The 18,044-nt window shown below is 40.9% G+C and overlaps 1 protein-coding gene across 1 annotated transcript in view; it reads right to left on the reverse strand.

Moving 5' to 3' along the window:
- LGR5 (leucine rich repeat containing G protein-coupled receptor 5) overlaps positions 1-1,410 on the reverse strand; it is a 90,219-nt gene extending 88,809 nt beyond the window's left edge. Inside the window, exon 1 of the mRNA XM_042017765.1 lies at positions 1,016-1,410. Within this exon, the coding sequence (XP_041873699.1) occupies positions 1,016-1,230 (215 nt within the window). The 5' untranslated portion in view covers positions 1,231-1,410. The remainder of the gene's footprint in view (positions 1-1,015) is intronic.
- Positions 1,411-18,044: the final 16,634 nt, after the last annotated feature.

The raw sequence follows: 18,044 nt of genomic DNA on the forward strand, positions 1-18,044 counted from the left end.
GTTTTATGTCATTTGAAGTATGGTATTAACAGAGAAGTGTGCTCAGAATGATCACTTTAGTACCCCACACACATAATGCTGTGAAAGCATCTTCACAGTAACTATAGCAGCAAGCATGTTAACAGCATGTCAAAATACGGAGACTGGACAAACACGTTCAAAACAGACATACTTTATGCTGGATATGAAAATAAGCAGTAAATAAACCTACTGGTCATGCAACCACAAAAAACTATGGAATCAGTAAGGAGAACACCAAAGGAACACTTAGAGCACCAGCACTTTGAACACACGAAATCACGAGAGGCTAAACGATGAACACTGAGCCAAAAATAAGGAAACAAAGAACGTCTCACCACAGTTTTGGGTGGGTTTTTTGGCTAATACAAAGTTTCTCCGTTCTCGCCGGCTCTGTCCCTACACGCTGTTAACTCAGCGCGCCCGAGATACAGCGCAGTCCGCAAGCACCGCAGCCCGTCCCGGCGGGCATGCTCTGTCAGACGGGCACTGCGAGGCCCGGGGGAGCCTCCGGAGGGGCGGGGTGCGCCGGCCCGAGCCCGGATCTGGACACAGGCACCTGTATCTGGGCACAGGCACTCCGGTCCCCGAGCGCTGCCCGCCTCCCGGGAGCGCGCTTTAGTCACTGCCTTTGCTCCACCCGAGGGGAGATCTGTTAACGATTAAATCAGCAGCGGCCGCAGTTCAAAGCCCTGTCCCGGGAAGCAAAGGTGAAGATAACGACCCCGCGGATCGCATCGAGTTTCTGCCGTTGCAATCCCTTTTAATTACCCTTCAAACGGCACATCACACAGCGATCGTCCGGGCGCCGGACCGGGCACCGCGATAGCCAGATACCTACAAACCTTTACAACGCGCCCGCTGATTAAAAAGCGATTAGAAACTTATTTGAAGTCGGCTGTTCTCTCCGGGCACGGAGCGCCGCCTGTCAGCGCCGGGGCCGGCCCGAGCCCTCCCGCCGCCGCCGGCGCGCCCTGCCCGGCCCGCCCGCACTTACAGGTAGGAGGTGAAGACGCTGAGGTTGGCGGGCACGGCGGTGAGCCCGCGGTCGGAGCAGTCGGCGCGGAGCAGCACTCCGTCCAGCTCGCAGCGGCACGGCGCCGGACAGCTCCGCGGGCGCTGCGCGCCGCCCCGCGCCCCCCGCCGCAGCCCCGGCGGGCACAGCAGCAGCAGCAGCAGCGGGAGGGCGCGGGCAGCGCGGGACGTCGCCATGGGGCCCGGGGGTACCTAGAGCCGCGGGGCGGCCGCTCTCATGCCCCGCGGCGCGGCGGGGGCGAAAGGCGGGCGCCCGTCTGGGCTCGAGGAGCTGCTGCGGCCGCCGCCGCCGCGCCGCTGTCTGTGGTAGCATCTCAGCTTACACGCTGCTTTAAAGCCCTGGAGCCGGCACCGCGCGCCCGCTGACGCCGCCCCAGCCTTGCCCGCTGTAGCGCGCCGGGCCCTGCCCGCGCCGCCGTGCGAGAGAGCGGGCGGGCGGGCGGGGGCGGCCGCGGGCCCGGCGGGCAGGAGGGAGGAGGGAGCGGGGGAACACCGCCTTCCGCCAGCCCTCCGTGCGGGCGGCGGCCGCGCCTCGGCCCTCGCCTCGGGCCGTGGTCTCACACATTCACACAGTGGGTCAGGCTGGAGGGGACGGCAGTGGGGCATCTGGTCCAACCTCCCTGCTCAAGCAGTCATCCCGGAGCACACTGCACAGGATGGCATCCAGGCAGTTCCTGAATACCTCCACTGAGGGAGACTCCACAACCTGTTCCAATGCGTGGTCACCCGCTCAGTAAAGAATAATCAGGTGGAACTTCTGTGCATCATACAGCCAAAGCACCATAGAATAAGCTGAGTTGGAAGGGACTCATCAGGACCATCAAGGCCAAATCCTGGCTCTGCACAGGACACCCCAAGAATCTCACCATGTGCAAGAGCATTGTCCAACTTCTGCGCGTGTCCTTGTGTCCTAGTGGCTGGCACCACTGAGAAAAGCCCGGCTTCACTTTCTTGCCACTCCCTCCCCCGCGTCGGGGTATTTATACACATTAATGAGGTCCCCTCTCAGTCCTTTCTTCTTGAGGGGGAATGTCCCCTCGGGGCAGGGATGCATGTGGTGGATGTTTCTGGAAAGTAGGAGAGCAGGCAGTTGTGGAAGTGAGGGTAAGGTCCTGAGGCCATGGGGTGAGGGGTGGGTCTCTGGGGAGATGGGACAAAGGCTTGGGTGCTCCAGTGGGCTGTTAGGGAGATCTAAACTCTAAGGCCTTATTTAGTTGGACAGCAGTCCAGCTGCAGACCATGCTCCTGGTCAATGATGGGGATCCACTCGCTTCCCTCACCACAGGGTCAAATCACAGGCTTGCCAACAGGCAACAATTTTCTAAAGGAGACTGGCTGTTGAGGGAAACTGAGTTCACAGTGAGGCTGCCACTGAAAGCTCTTGAGATGGTCCTCACCCATCTTCTTGCCAGAGGTTCTCCTTAGGTAGTGCACTTATGTAGTTCTCCTTAGGTAGTTCTCCTTAGGTAGTGCTACTCTTCTGTGACTGAGTGAGGTAAAGGTGAGGATGGCAAGTTTTTTTAAAACCTTTTTCCTCCAAATCAATTTTCAGGGTGAACAAAGTTGGCCACAAGCTCCAGATTTGAGACTAGCTGAGAGTTTAAGAACCCAGTCCCGGCCCAATTCCTGTTTAGACTGGTTACTAAATTGTTGGTCCGGCTACTCAATTTGCATTGGAGAACATTAGTTAAAGGTTTTCTGCTACACTCTTTGAATCTACAATTAAGTCTGAAATGAGAGCCTAATGAAAAGGCCAGCAAAATACATGCTTTTATATTCTACCCAGTTCGTAACACGTGTTTTCACCTCTGGACCATATTCTGGTATAATCTGAACTACAGACTTGAACTCAAGACTTTTATCTGAAATAATAAAAGAGGAATTTGCTGTCTGGCTACTTAGACAGGCCAGAATGTTTTGGCCTACTGGGCCGCTGTGAGACTTTTCCCCAAGCACCACCTTGTCCTAAGCTAATAACAACAGTGGTTGAAAGCATAAGGCGTCCTTGAGAAATGCCCGAAGAGAAAAATTCTCGAGGAAGAGGATTTTTCATTCTGTGCCATGATATGTGTCCAGGAGACCTCTTTCCCCAAAAGTTCTGGCTGTCTTTTGCCCACGTCTATAAGTTTATATTTTTCATAAGTGTAGTGAAACAGTTTTTTTTGTAACCTGAGGCTTTTATACACTTCTCTTTTTTTATGTTCTAGAAAGCCAGGAGTATATTGTTTCTTCATTTTCTGTTGAGGTTTTATCAGCTTGCACAAGATACTTGAAGTTAGACAGATATGGATTAATTAGTAGTGAGGGTTCAACTGTAAAAGTCCTTCTCTGTATGTTGTTTATTTTGCATAAATACATTTGTTGAGCTAGTGACTTTCTTTAAAATGTTTAATGTACTTCTATACAATTATACTTAAAGATTTTTTGAAAGAAAAGTAGCTTGAAGGTTAAAAGAAGGATTTTGTAGGAACAGATATGGGTAATTCCTACCTTTGTACTTTTAAACTAGGCTGTACAGTTTTTTCCTTATCATATTTCTTGTAGGTCTCTGGTTCTCCATAAAGGGAAAAGGAAAAACGACAGTCTGTTTGGCAATGTCTCTGGGAGGTGCTGTTACTGTTCCAAAAGGCCATTGGGACTGTCAGATTTCCTGCAGGTTCTAACATCTCACCATAATGTCCTGGTCACTTGAAGTGACATCCATGGTACAGCCATCAACGGTCTTCGGCTTTCATCGAGGCAATAAATAAAATCCCTCAGGGATCTCAGCAGAATGCTCTCTTGAATCTGTCTTCCTGATACTCAGGGAAAACCCCCTATCTTTTGAATATGATATATGATGTGATGATGCTCCAGCCTAAGGTCTAACAGTATCAAAGGTATCTTTATGAAATGTTACCTACAAGTAAACAAAATTGTATGTTGTGTTATATATTCTTAGCACACAATTCATATGTCACAGCAGATATATATATAATGTATATATATTTAACATGAATCTTTTAGATCATTACAGCATGGCAGATTTTAGATTTTATGTGAAATTTGTGTTTAAAATATTGGACTGTAAAAAGAAAACTGTCTATCTAAAATATTCACTGCTATTTCTGTTTCGTAAACTTAAACTGAATAGAATTATTTTTAAAAAGTGTGGCTAAGACATTTGACAATGGAAAATTATGCTTAATCCTGAAAGGATCAGTTGTCCCGGCCAAAATGGAGTTTAAAGCAGAAGTGTTAACAGATCCTGGACTAGCAAAGGTAGCAGCTAGTTTAAATATTAAGGGAAGTCCAATACAGAGCCAAAGTAAAAAGCACAGCAGCAGAGGACAAGATAGTTTATAGTTGACTGTAGCATGTCTGTTCCTTTCCTGCCTATGGATGAAGGGTAGTTTCCTAGAAGGCAGTAAGTACAACTGTGTGTTTAGACTGTGGAGAAAACAAAGATCCTGAGCACAGTGGGAATTATTTTTCTGCCTAATGGGATAAGAAATTAATTCTTCAGTGGATGTGTTGAAGTCCTTACATTGCAAGGGTTCAGTGGGCAAGTGTGCAGCTCCACAGCCCTAAGGCTGTTCTGCTGGAGAGCAGTACAGCAACTGCCCAGTGACGTGAGCAGAAGGATCCTTTCCTCCTTGCATGACGCCTGATTTGCCCTTTTATCCCAGCTAGCCCTGGAGAATGGGTCATGCCTTAAGATTTATCACTATACAGGCTTTTTATAGATAGAACAGAAGGCTATTGATATGCTGGGTTCATTTGCCTATTGGTGTATATTCACATTTGTTTGCATCACGTTATCTGTCCCGTTTCGCGGAGGACCTTGAGCTAACATGAGTATTTACATCCCTTTATTAAGCCATACAGTGTTCTTCAAACCAAGGCAGATTGCACTGTTTCTGTTTTACATAGTGATAGGAGCTGGTACCTGAAATGGAGGATGGTCAGGGTAGAGTCACTCTTTGAACCAGAACGAAATAGAAGATTTTTCAGTGCCCTGGCTCAATTTCCCACCTGGCTACAGCTTTTCAGTGAAAATGATTTTGTGGAAGATTTTATCTTATCATTATGGATTTGATTTTTTTGTTTTTCATGCTATTTAAGGCATACTATGTCACACATTATTAGAAATAGTCAATTTCATATTGATACTTTAGTTTGGCACACTGCCATCTACCTGCAGGTTCCCTCCGCAGTTCTGTAGTCAGTGTGACGGTAGGACTGAGGTGAAACCTCTGACAGCTAAGATTTACTTGGATTCTTTTGAAATATGCTTCAATAGTCAAGTTTCTTCTGGGAAGAAGGGACAAAAATAGAAAAAAAGTATTATTACTGTTACAATTCATGAGGTGACAGTTGGCTTATACATATGATTTTGAAGCAAATGATGGCAGAAACATTATTTTTAGTCTGAAAATATCTGATTGTAAAGTTGGCAACATTACTGCAAAAGTCAGGATTACCCAGGCACATTTTAATAGTTAGAAATTTGGGAAAGAAACAAGGGAAAAATGTAAATATGTGGGCTGCAGATTTACTGAACTTTTTTTGGAGGAAATGAAAGCTGATTGTTACAGTAATTCTCTGTTTAGGAAATAAAATCCATGTGTTAGGGTGAAAATAAGGTATATGAAGAGAACCTCCTATTATTTTGAGTTGAGGTGGATGTGATATCATTCAGAGAATCACAGCCAGGCAGCAAAAGCGTTAAGTGAGTATTTCACCAACACGGAAATGATGTGCTTTAAACTTTACATTAAATGAAACTTTCAGACTCTAACATTTACTGGCCTGTTACCTTATCCTTGCATGTCTCAGGTAAAGCCAGAAGAAGAAAGAGGAGAACATGTAAGTTATGTCTAAAGATGCATGAAAAATGGTAAGGCATTAAATGAGTAACAAAATTTTTATCAGAACAACTAAACTTTGAAAACAGACAAGAGCTTTCTTTTTGGCTCACTAAGTCTTATTTTCTCAAGATACATCTAACTGCACATTCGAAGTTTGTCTCACTTGTAGCCCCAGACATTCACATCCACAGCTAAGATACAGTTTCTTCAGAAAGGTGCAGAACTGGGAGTGTGGCAGCAAGGCAGGTCAAATCAGCTGTTGCCTTCCTCTAGTCAGGTGTTTATATCGTAGCCTTAACCGTGCCTTCTTATAGTCAGTAAATTGTTGCAGCAGGTCTCTGGACTGATTTGTCCTGTTTTTTCATGGACAGAAGAACACCTAGTAGGTTTGAATCCCAACGCTGAGTGGGCTCAAATATTTCTCTGAAAGGACTGAAAGAAGGACGTGAATTTTGGAAGGGTATGCTGTGGTGGAGGAAATCCCATTGACAGTTTCCTGAATTGCATAGTCTTGGATCTCTACTTTCTCACCCCACAAAAGTAATCAGTAACTACCTGTTCCACATAATAGCAGGTGTCAGAACCAAACGTTTAGAAATGCACTACTGTGCATTTTAGCACTATAGCTATGTTCAGAGACCTCTGCATTCTGTGGTGTTTGTCAGTGGGACTTTGAGGGAGGTCTTCAAAATATTTTTTACTTAATGCAACAAAAGTTCATCACTCCGATGGAAAGTCAGTACCTCCACTCCTGTGAGGAAGTTAACTCCAGTTCACAGAGGGTTGCAGGGTTGTTTTTGTTTTCCTTAAACTCTTGTAAGATGTCAAACCTTTGAATATGTATGCATGTGGAAGGGCATGATGTAATTCTGTGTCCGGTATGTGCTGTGTTAATCTGCATTCTGCTCTGGGTAAAAGACAAGATCTTATACCTACCATGCACATGAATAGAGTAATTTCTTAATTTAGAAATTCTGTCCTATTCTTTCCTCCTTGTCCCACTGTGTCTGTGTGGCAAACACCCTGGGGTTCCTGTGGTTTTGAAGTATATTTGCATGATACTGTGTAATGAGTGATTACAGTGTTTTGTAGTTGTTTGAAGGAGGTCACAATAATATTTTTTGTACTTCTTTTTCTTTTTTGTGGTGGTTGTAATAGCTTTAGTCATTCTGGGATCAGCTGCCATACAAAAGGAAGAAATGTATGTAAGAAAGAATCACCTAATTGTGACAAATTGTCAGAAGGCTTTATATGTGGTGTAATACTTTGTTTTCCTGTAAATTCCCCTCCAGAAGGAGGGAGAGGCCTGTATTTTTATTTCTTTCTCTGTGTATTTGTCATCTGAGGTGTAAGCATAGAAAAAGCAAATTTCTTTGCAGGGAGGGAAGTCAAGATTTTTTTATTGATGACTAAGATGAAAATATTTCAAACATCTCTGTCCTCTTGACAGCAGAGCTTTTCCTCTTATTGTTTAGAATTTTGGAAAAAATCAGATGGGAAATGCCTTATGGGACTTAATTTTCTAAGAAGGTCTTGAGATCTATTTGTATACTGGCCGGTGGAAAATTAATTCCCAAAGCTTTATAGTTAATCAGAATAGTCGCTGAAGTATCCTTGTGTCTGTGCTTCATCCACACTTTGTACCATGGTGATAAGCTGTCAGGATACACCTCTGTTGAGTCTCTGAAGCTGATATAGTCCCATCTGCAGTAATGTAAAATTACACAAAGGGAGGGAAGGAGCAAAATATAGATCTGTGACCTTCAACATATCCACAAAGCTTTCACCAGTGCCTGCCAGAGATACATGGATGTACAAGAAATGCTATTTCTTCTGCATGGCTGGCAATCATGCAAAGCTCTTGCTGTAGGTGGAGGAAGGTCAAGAATTTGGGTAGAGCAACCATCAGAAAGGAAAACTGGAATCTCTTCAGCTGCCAAGGACCTGAAGAGAGAAGGAGCCTTATGCACAGGGGCATAAAGCAAAAGGAGGAAGAATGATTGCAGCACACGTTTATAGGAAGATGAGAGTGAGTTGGATGATCCCTTGTGTTTGGAAAAAGAGAATGGGGACACTCAGAGAAAATAGGAGTTTTAGGGCAGGTGAATGATAGGGAGATCTTTACAGAGAAGAGGAGAGAAGGTGTCCCACAAAACACTTGCAAGAGAAAGAGGCAAGAGGTCTTGATACATGCAATGAATTCAGTCAGCTGAAATATACAGCTCTCAAGTTTCTATGCTCTTTCTTCTACAAACACTGCCCTGATAGTGTTAATACTCAGTGAATTGCCGTGTATTTGTGCTAAATTTTTTTGAAAGATGTAGAGATATATTTCTGGACTGAATGCCAGAATCGAGGCCTTACATAACATGAACGTGTTTATAACATGCATTGCGTTGCGTTGCCCTTCTGTTCCTTGGCAAGGCTGGATAGCTGACTTTAGGGCAGGCACATTTGTTTGTGATGTGTTTGTCTTTGAAGCAAGCTACTTATTTGAGAGAGTTTTATATTTATAAATCCCATCTCAACAGAGTCTCAGCACAGAGCCATGACACTAACCTCTTTACAAAACAGGGAGCAGGGTGTTGCTTCATTTGGCTTCATCTATCATCATCAAAGACAGAGTGGTACCTGCTCAAGGCAGTTTCTGGCTTCTGGCTTCAAGCTGGGAGAACTCTTTTCTCTGTCCATTGAAATCTCCCAGGGAACCTTAGAGCCTCTTCGTCTAATACAGTTTCCCATGCTGGATGGTTGGGATATCCCTCCAATTGCTGTCATGAGAACTGAAATTTCCAAATGCATAGTTGCTTCAGGAATTTTGTTTTAAAAGACTGCCTGAAAGAACTCCACATTTATATGGACCTGGACCACAGAAGCCAGTGTATTTATTTCTGTTAACAACTTGCTCCTCTGAGGGTTTGGCTACATTTCTTTAGCAATTAGTGGAGACAGTAGGATATGAGGAGAGAATGTTTATACCACCCAATTTAATCTCCCAGGCATCTTTCTGAAGCTGATTAAGTGTAATACACTCCTCCAGAAGGTGGTTCAAAGCACCTACATTAATGATTTCATGTATTTGTGGATAGTTAAATCAGAGCTGCTATGCAAAAGTATCCTGGCATTGATTAAAATTGGTGTTGCTGCTGCAATAGATCAGAACCCTGAGAAGTTACATACAGGAAATACTGGCAGACAAGGACTAATATGAAAAGGTCAGGTTTAGTATGTTCTGTTTATGTACATTTTTTGGTCTGCATTTGGCTCAATATATGAGCCCCTGAGACTGGTGAAACAGAAGATTGAAAGTAAATCGGTACTTATCATTTTGGTCTAATGCCTCTTGGAATCTGGCAGAAGCAGCAGTGGTATAGAAAGGAGCACTAGGTCAAGTTCAGTTTTTCTCTGAAATATTTCTGTGAACTATGGTAAAACCAGATGGAAATGAAAATTTAGAAAGAGAAAGAAAATGACAAAAGGAGAAAGCAATGCATCATATTGAAAAATAACTACTTTTCAGTTTGGCCCCTTGGAATGGATTTCAAATGCAACAAGTCAAAAGCAATGTATTTGTATGTTTCCACTTTCATTTCCTTTCCTTTTCAGGGAACACATCTTCATCTGTAAAACAAACACACACTTAATGCACTTAATGATAATAATGATAATGATAACAACAACAACAACAACAACAACTACTACTACTGTAGTAGTAGTAGTAGTAGTAGTAGTAGTAGTAGTAGTAGTAGTACTCCCCATCCAGAATTTTAGAAAATCCTATTACAGAAAAAGTAATAAATGGTAGGTCTGTTGGCTGATTATCTTAGGGAGTATTTCTTTGGACATGGGCACTTAACACAATTGAAATGATTTGGAAGGAGAGGAAGACTGCATAAGGGATGTTGTGTTGCTTGTGGCCATGCAACAGAATTCAGCTGTCCTCTTATTTTGCTTCAGACTTCTACCCCCTCGATAACTTACAGCTTGACCCATTTGTAACAGAAAGCAAAATTTGCCCCTTCTATACAGTGTCAGAAGTCAAGGATGAGTTGTCAGATTATGCATTATAATATGTGTATACATTAACATTGTATTAAACTTTATTTAGGGCAGAAGCATATTATTTACAGGTGAATTCTGGGTGAATACAGGTGTCAAATCAGACACCACTCTTTAGTAATGCTCATTTGTGCTCAGAAATCTTCAAAATGTGGTATTTCTATTTATTTGCACTTTCAAAATCTAACTGCTAATTTTGACACAAGCAGTTTTTACTTTCTAACTTTGAACAAGTTAATTAAATTAATGAGAACAACTTAAAAGGAGTTTCAAAAGTTAGACTACGTAAGGGTATTTTGAAATCCTAAATTCAGATTTACTGTGCTGATTGAATTAGATTATTTATGATATATTTTACTTTGGAGCTTTAATGTTTCGAATTTCCTCCTGTTTTAGAGTTGTCCAGCAGTATATCAGCAAAGTTTTTCCCACTCCATTTTAAAAGAGAAGCTTCTTCTATGTAGTAAGAACTCTTAATTTTTATTTTTGAGAATATGTATCTAAGGGACAGTATTAAATTTAACATTAAGTTAATTTTATCAAATTATTTTGATGTAGAGAAGTTAATGTGGTGAGACTGAGTTATTTCATCTCTTACAGCTGCCTTGGGTTGATAGATACAAAGAAAATGTTATAACAGGTACATAGATATTTCTCAAATGCAACCTTACTGCTTACTGTGGTCTGTCTAAATTATAGAGGCTTTTGTGGTAGTGCCATCATATTTGGCAAAGCTCTTCTTTCTATCTCAGTACCTTGCCAAAGTAAAACCTAGCAAGTTTAGAATTGTGTTTAAGTGAATTGAAACTGTTCAGAGAAATTTCTGTAAAAACATACCCATAATACATGAAAAGCATGTTTATTGTTGCTTTCACACAAAGACTGTGTTGCAAAAGAGCTATTTGAAAAAAAAAAAAAACAAACAAACTTAAAACCAAACACAAACAATTAGATTTCATTAAGACATTAAAAGGATGAACTAGTTTGTGGAAAAGTCACAGGTATGTATTATAAATATATTTCTTGTACATTGTATTACTTCTTTGGGAATCTTCATATGAACAAAATTAGTGCATTGATTTGCTTGTAGCACTGGAGTCTAAAGCTGTGGTTGAGCTGACAAAGATGAAGCAGTAGCTGAAGTTGTTAGTTAGTTTGACTTTTGAAAAAGAAGTGACAAATGAAAAGGCATATGAGGCCAAGGGCTAATTAATAGATTCCAACCATATCTGCAAGCTTATCCGTGCAGAAGTTGAATCGTTTGCCATATATTTGTGTATTCATACCAATTAATTTTTTTTAAACAGCTTATTACTGGAAGGTGTGGATTTTATTTATTGTTTTGCCAAAACCACACACACCCGAGAGAGATACTTCTGCTTGAATTAAAAAGTAATTTGGCTACCGTGTCTTATCAAAACTAGAGTTTATCTGTTCAGAATCTGTACGCTTGATGTTGCCTTTTCTCACTGCTCCCTCCGTCAGTGAGACAAGACCAAGCTAAAAGCATGGGCTCCCTCTCCTGGTTGCTGCTCGAGCTCCGAGCCCTTTCGCCTCCAGCCGCTCCCGGCAGTAGAATTGAAAAGACACGAGTTGCAGCTTAATTCAACCAATTACACTTTGAGGCAAAAATATAGTGAAGCGACTATTAAAATAGATTAAATATAATCTTTAAAATGAATCAGAAATATAAAAATTGCATTTGAAGTGCTCAGGTACTCTGAAGCAATAGTAGTTTTATGGTGAAAGAGCACCAGATAGACCAGAAAAGAAAATACTTGACAGAAACAAGTTTTTACTTTCTGTGAGTTCAGGTACTAAAAGAGAGGAGTGAGAAGTAGAGAAGTGAGGATGCAGACTAAGTCTTCCTAGCTCTTCTGTAAAACTCAGCAGTACACTAATGTTCCCTCTCTCTCTTCTTTTTAGCCATCCCTAGATTCTGGGGATAATTTATCTCAAGATCCACTAATTTTTTTTTAGATCTTAACTGAATAAACCATGAGACACCTAATCTAAATTTGGTCCTTGAGCTGGAGAGGGAACAAGGTAATCTCTTTAAGTCCTTCCAGCATACATTGCTCTGTGTTTCTGATCTATATGTAAGAGAAAGATTAAACTTTTGAACAAGAGTTTGTATAATATAGCCTTTAATCCCATGTTCATCTTGAAAGGCCTTTTAGAGTCCAAGATAGAAAATGGTATTTTGCTTGTGTAAAGAGAATTCTTCCTAGGTCCCCTTTCTTCACTTTGACCCTTTACATACCGGCAGGCCTTTGCTAGAGGAGAGGTGTGATACAGGTGCAGAGGACAAGGCTGCAGATTGGGCACCTCCTCGGGCATTAAGGAAAATGGATGCATGCCCCCTGTACTAACTACCATCTATTAATAAAGCTGTGGAAAACCACATACAGCTCATTTCAAAAGCAATCCTGCACATTATCTCTTAGACAGAGTACTCAGGTACTCAGGACTCCTCTTTCTACACAAAGGCATCACAGGCTGGATGAAAGGGAATGGTTTTAACACCCTTCATTGTGACCAACAGTTATCACAGACCTGCTTGACACAGCCATTCACTGCATGGGAGAGAAAGCAGATGAATGTGAACTCTCCTTAATTCCCCAAAATAGTGAACAGAAGCACATTGTTTGAAAGAGAGGTTTCCAGTGTCAGAGGAAAACAGGGCACCATACAATACACCAGAAGAAGAAGATGGTACAGAAGTAGAAGCCATCATCTAGGCATTCTTGATATTTCCCTTCAGGACTGCTTACCTCCTTTTATGAACAGTGAAATTAATTTGAAAGTCTGGTCTTTGAAGGCTAAACTTAGCCTTTGTGAATGCTTCCTTTCCTTCTCTCACTCCAGTGTCCAGTGCGATTTTCTCATTTCTTTAGGCTGTGGATGGACATGGAGTTTGTTTTTCACCTGATGAGTTTGAATTATATGTGAAAAAGCAGTGAGAACATCTTGACACAACAGATTCCCATCATCCTGCCATGGCCATGTCAGGTTACAGGTGTGTTTGGGCCTGTGCTCTGATTTCCATTAAGGGTAACTGTCAAAGATAGGACAAGCTTTTTCTACTTATCTTCTGGAAAACTGTCTTTACAAATGTGATGCCAGAGTTATTATGAGATATATTTCAAGATGGGCTTTTTTGGGGAGTTACTAAAATCCAATATAAAAGGGGCAGCTGTGAAGGAACCCTCTGAACTTTTTAAGAAACAGGGTGACTAAATCTGTCACATGTTAGCAGTGAGGAACCCAGCTACAAGGTAAACAAATATGAGAAGGAAGGTTAAAAAAATTGATAGTTCTATGATGATAGTCCTGATGAGAACACTGTATCCTCAGATAGCCTGGTCACAATACCCTTGATTTACTAGATGGTTTTTCAGGGAGAAAAAAAAAAAATCATAATCAGAAGCTACAGAGGTAACTTGGAGAAACCTCATCTCATTATTTTTACAAGTTGCCCCTCTATTTACCCAGAGGAACTGGCATTACAAATGTCCTTTGTAAAACCGGCTTTGAAGTCAGTGTATGTTTTACAGGTTGTTATGTTTGGGGATACTTGCTGAACATGCTGAACCTACAATGTAGTCCAAGGGATTGATGGTAGTACTGACCCCTAATGGAGCCTATCAGAAAAGTGAGGAAAGGTGTGCAGCTGCTATTACCATTTCCAGATGCTGTTGTAACACCTGCCACAATATCTCTTTTTGATTTACTTTGTAGTATAATGTAAATGCACTTCAAGTAATTTTAGTTATAATAGCACATCTGTAAGTTTTTTATCCTTTTGATACTTAAATGGGCATGATAGTAGTAGATATTACACAGAAACCAGACAATATTCCTTCAGGTTTGTTAAGCACCTGCATCTTCAGTATTTCAGCAGTCACCTAGATGTTGCCAGGACAACAGAATACAGATATAGTTAGTCTTCATATTATAAAATATATATGCATGTATGTATGTATGTATATGGATTTAATAAACTGGAGATTTTTAGAACTCACTGCTGTTATGTGATTACCTTAGAAGCTTACAATGTAAACAGCACTTATTAGATAGCTGTGCACAATTCACTTACATTCAAACCATTAAGGCACCATTTGCCGCTCTAAGCTCTATGCAGGCAACGAATGGAGAAAAAAAAACTGCTTTGAAAGCATCCTCACCTAAGGTACTTCTCTGTCGTTATACCCATCTTTGAGACACACGATGGAAAATACTGGAATTTGAAGGGTGAGGTTTCAAGATTTGGGTTTTCTGTCACCAAAGAAAAAAATCTGATAATAGAAATAGAAAGCCAATCTTTCAGTCCATACTCTATTATGCCAATTTTAATTTAAGTCAGTGGAAATTTTGGCTCACAAGAACTATATTATGGCACAGAATAGGGGTGTTTATATGTCTCTGTATTTCTGTATTGAGCTGCCTTTGAGCAGATAAATCTTTCAGGACACATGCAAAGCTGAGCTAATTCATGCCATAGAATCACAGAATCATTTAGATTGCAAAACACTCTTTAGGTCATTGAGTCCAACCATTAACCTGACACTGCCAAGTCCCACTAAACCATGTCCCTAAGCACCACATCCAGAAGTTGTGTGAGTTGCCAAGTGGCTGCATTAAATAGTTCTGCAGAGTAGAGATGCACTTGAAGAAGCAAAGATGTTGCTTTCTGAAACCAAAAAAGGAGCACAGGTTTAGCCATTAGATTTATTAGGCTTTTTATTTTCTAGCACGTTTTCGATATACTGGAGAATGCAATACTCTGTTGACATGAATGCCTGGGTTTTCAAGATGTGGTGTAAAAATATGAATATGATTACCCAACTCTCAGTTCTATCTGTTTTAGCCTATTTCATCCTCTCACAAAATGCAAAAGATAAAAGTATTCCATATGCTGCCTGAAAAAATCCTGTGAGAAGTATGCACTGTTCATTAAAATACAGTATACATTCTATGAAATCTAGGGTTTTTTCTAGCTTCATTTTATATTAGGTGTATCTGCTTTGCAATTGTAGATTCTTTTGAAATAATTTCTTCTGCACATTATGTTTTTCTACTGTAATAATAACATGGGATAATGTTTGCTGAAATGTACTGAATCCCAGCCAGTAGCTTGTGCCTTTACAGTCATCAAGTAGGTGTTCGAAATTATGAATAAAAGGTTTTAGGGAAGAAGGCAGGTGAACCAACATCACTGGCTTTCCTTAGTAACTTCTTTCAGAAGAGACAGAAAGACCACATTTGGAGATTGAAAGGGTGCACTGCATCCTTCAGCCAAGACAAAGAGAACCAGCCAGCATCTCAGACATACCTTACTCAAATTATTTAAATAGAAAAAAAATTAAAATGTTCTTTAAGTTGTAAGTAGCATGGATAGAGTTACTTACAGGCAGAGTTACTTTATTATTGTTTCCAGATGTAAATTTTTAAATGCAGAAAGGGCAGTTAGCATTTGCGTTCATTAAAAGTGATGTAGTTCAGGACTCATGCAGCCTCATACTCTCTTTTGGATGAGAAAGGGAAGATGGAAATAAGAGTTTAGTACAGTTGAAGGCTCTGGGCATGGATGGAGTCATAATGTGGAACTTGGGTAGGATGTGTTACTTGAAAAACAGCATCTGGACACATACACACACAGCAAAAGTAATCGACAGTTTTGTTCTAGGGCCAAAAAGAAATTGGAAAAAAAGGGTTCTTTCAATCTGATGTTTTTTTCTTGCTGCTTCCAAACTAATGTGCAGAGAGCCATTTTCAAAGGAGGCAAAGGGAGACACAGCTTCCCATTTCCCACTGAAATTCAGAGCCTACTCCTCTGCATGTAAGCAATTCTGAGGAAAATTACTGTGAATAAACTCAAATTCACAGTAATTGTGCACTAAAAATGATTCTTTTTTCCTCGGATAGTTTGCCTCTACTATCTGGTGAGCTTTGCCAGCTTGCTGTGCTGACATTAAAGATGAGTGTGGTCCCTAGAGGGTCATTCTCATGTTTGCCAGAGGGCCACAAGACTCGTGCTCTATAGTTATGGGCTTCTCCAGGGTTCGTGAAGGCGCTGAAGCACTGCTTGAGGAACCCTGAAGCCTAAAATGACACAGAAAGCAAGCCAATGGAGGACAGAATACAAGCTGAGGCACCACCAGGCAGGCCCTGGGAAGCAGGCTGCAGCAGATCCTTCTACAGCCATGTGTGAGCAGCGGTGCTTGCAGCTGTTCCAAAGGTAGCACAGGCCATGCCAGGATGTTTTAGCTGCTTTTTTTTTCTGAAGAGCCAATGAATTTAATGAGAGGGATTTGATTCATTTTCAGTCTTGCACAATAGCATTTCTAATGGAGCTTCAGCTGTGAAGCATCTTCTACTGGTGATACTGATGAGTATAAACTTGAGAAAAATCTATTTTGACTTTTACATTTCAGGCCTAGTTTGGAGGAGTGCCATTTACAAAAGGAAGCAAAAATGTATTTTACCTTGTAAACTGAATTAAATTGATACAAAATGTACGACGTCTTTGTGAAACAAAAAACACTCAAAGACCAGAGTTTTACAGGGAGTATTTTAGTAAAGAGCTGCATTAGTGAGGTATGATTTATCCTGTGAATTCCTTCAGGACACTGACTGTTTATATCTTTATCACTAAGGAATATATGCTATATTCCTAATTCTGTGACTTTAGACTCACAATTGCTGTAGTTGTCAAGGGGGTGCCACATGTGGAACTGAGTAACTCAAATTATAGGATTGTTATAAAAAGATTTCTATTGAAGTGTTCCAGCTTTTAAAGTTTGTCCCTTGTTTCAGCACATAAATTTCTATGAAGGCAGATTTTGTCTGTAAATGGATGCAGCCAAATGTGTAGCATGTGTACATATATATACATTACTTAACCAAAATAAAATTTTCATGAGTAGAATTTATTTTGGCTTTTCTTTATCCTGATAGTGTTACTAGTTTAAAAATATTTAACCAAAATGCACTAACTGTACTTCACGTGAAACCCTCAGAAAGTACAATAATGCACCACAAGAAAAGAGAATGAAATTAATCAATTAATAATTCATAACATTTCAGTTGCTGTAGCAATATCTACTATGAAATTAATAGAACAACCAACTCTACAAAAAACATAACAAAAATGTTATGCCAGCACTGCCTCTCCTGAAATCATTCTTGGATGACCTTCAGTGTAGGATTTTCACAAAGCAAGCCAGATATCACAACGTATCTGACTCCATCCTTGTTGTTTGTTTTATGCAACTGTCTACAGAAATCTTTCCTTTCTTAATAAAAATATGATTTTGCTGTTGACATTAATCCCACTGAAATTGGTGGAAAGGTTCATACTGAATTCAGTAAGACCTCACTGGTCCTTTAGTCACACAAATATCCACGTGTTTTCTCAAAATAAAGCTGTGCTTAAGGATGCAATTGTGGCATTTTCTGATGCAGAAGTTAGGCTCATAAAATACATGGCTATCAAGCTTCACCTTATGAAAATCTGGCCTGCAGTGCAAAGGGATAGGGAAACTTAAAGGCACTAAATACTCTTCTGGTTTAAAGATGACCATGAATAACTCATTTGTGGCTTTACTTCATTCAATACCCTGCCCTTTTATGCATAAAGTCATCCAAGAGTCACTACTAAAAGGGGCATATTCTGGAGGGCCATAATTCCTTTGACACCTCTTTAAAATTATATGATAAATATAAATTGCAACTGGGAGAATCTGGTAAACCTGATGCAAAAATATCTAGACTGCCACACTCTCCTAAGTACCTTCAGATGGCAATAGGCATGTCTGGAATTAAATCTTTCTAAGCTAAGCTATTTTACATTACCACCACTTAGTTCCCTAAGCTGAAGATTGCTGAAACTGCATTAAATGAGGTGCCTAATTCTTGAAAAGCAGCCAAAAAAGCTATTTTCCACCATTATCTCCATTACATCTTGTGCTGCTTAATACTTCTCCAGTGTGACCCTGATTACCCTTGAAGTTGCCACCAGGCCTATGCAGAAGTGCCCCCCAGGGTGTGTAAGAGCTCGCTGCATCTGGGTTCTGCTGG

This window comes from Corvus kubaryi, unplaced genomic scaffold (assembly GCF_017639235.1).
Source record: "Corvus kubaryi isolate FWS band 111438036 unplaced genomic scaffold, C.kubaryi_AGA036_p1.0 137, whole genome shotgun sequence".
Taxonomy (NCBI): domain Eukaryota; kingdom Metazoa; phylum Chordata; class Aves; order Passeriformes; family Corvidae; genus Corvus; species Corvus kubaryi.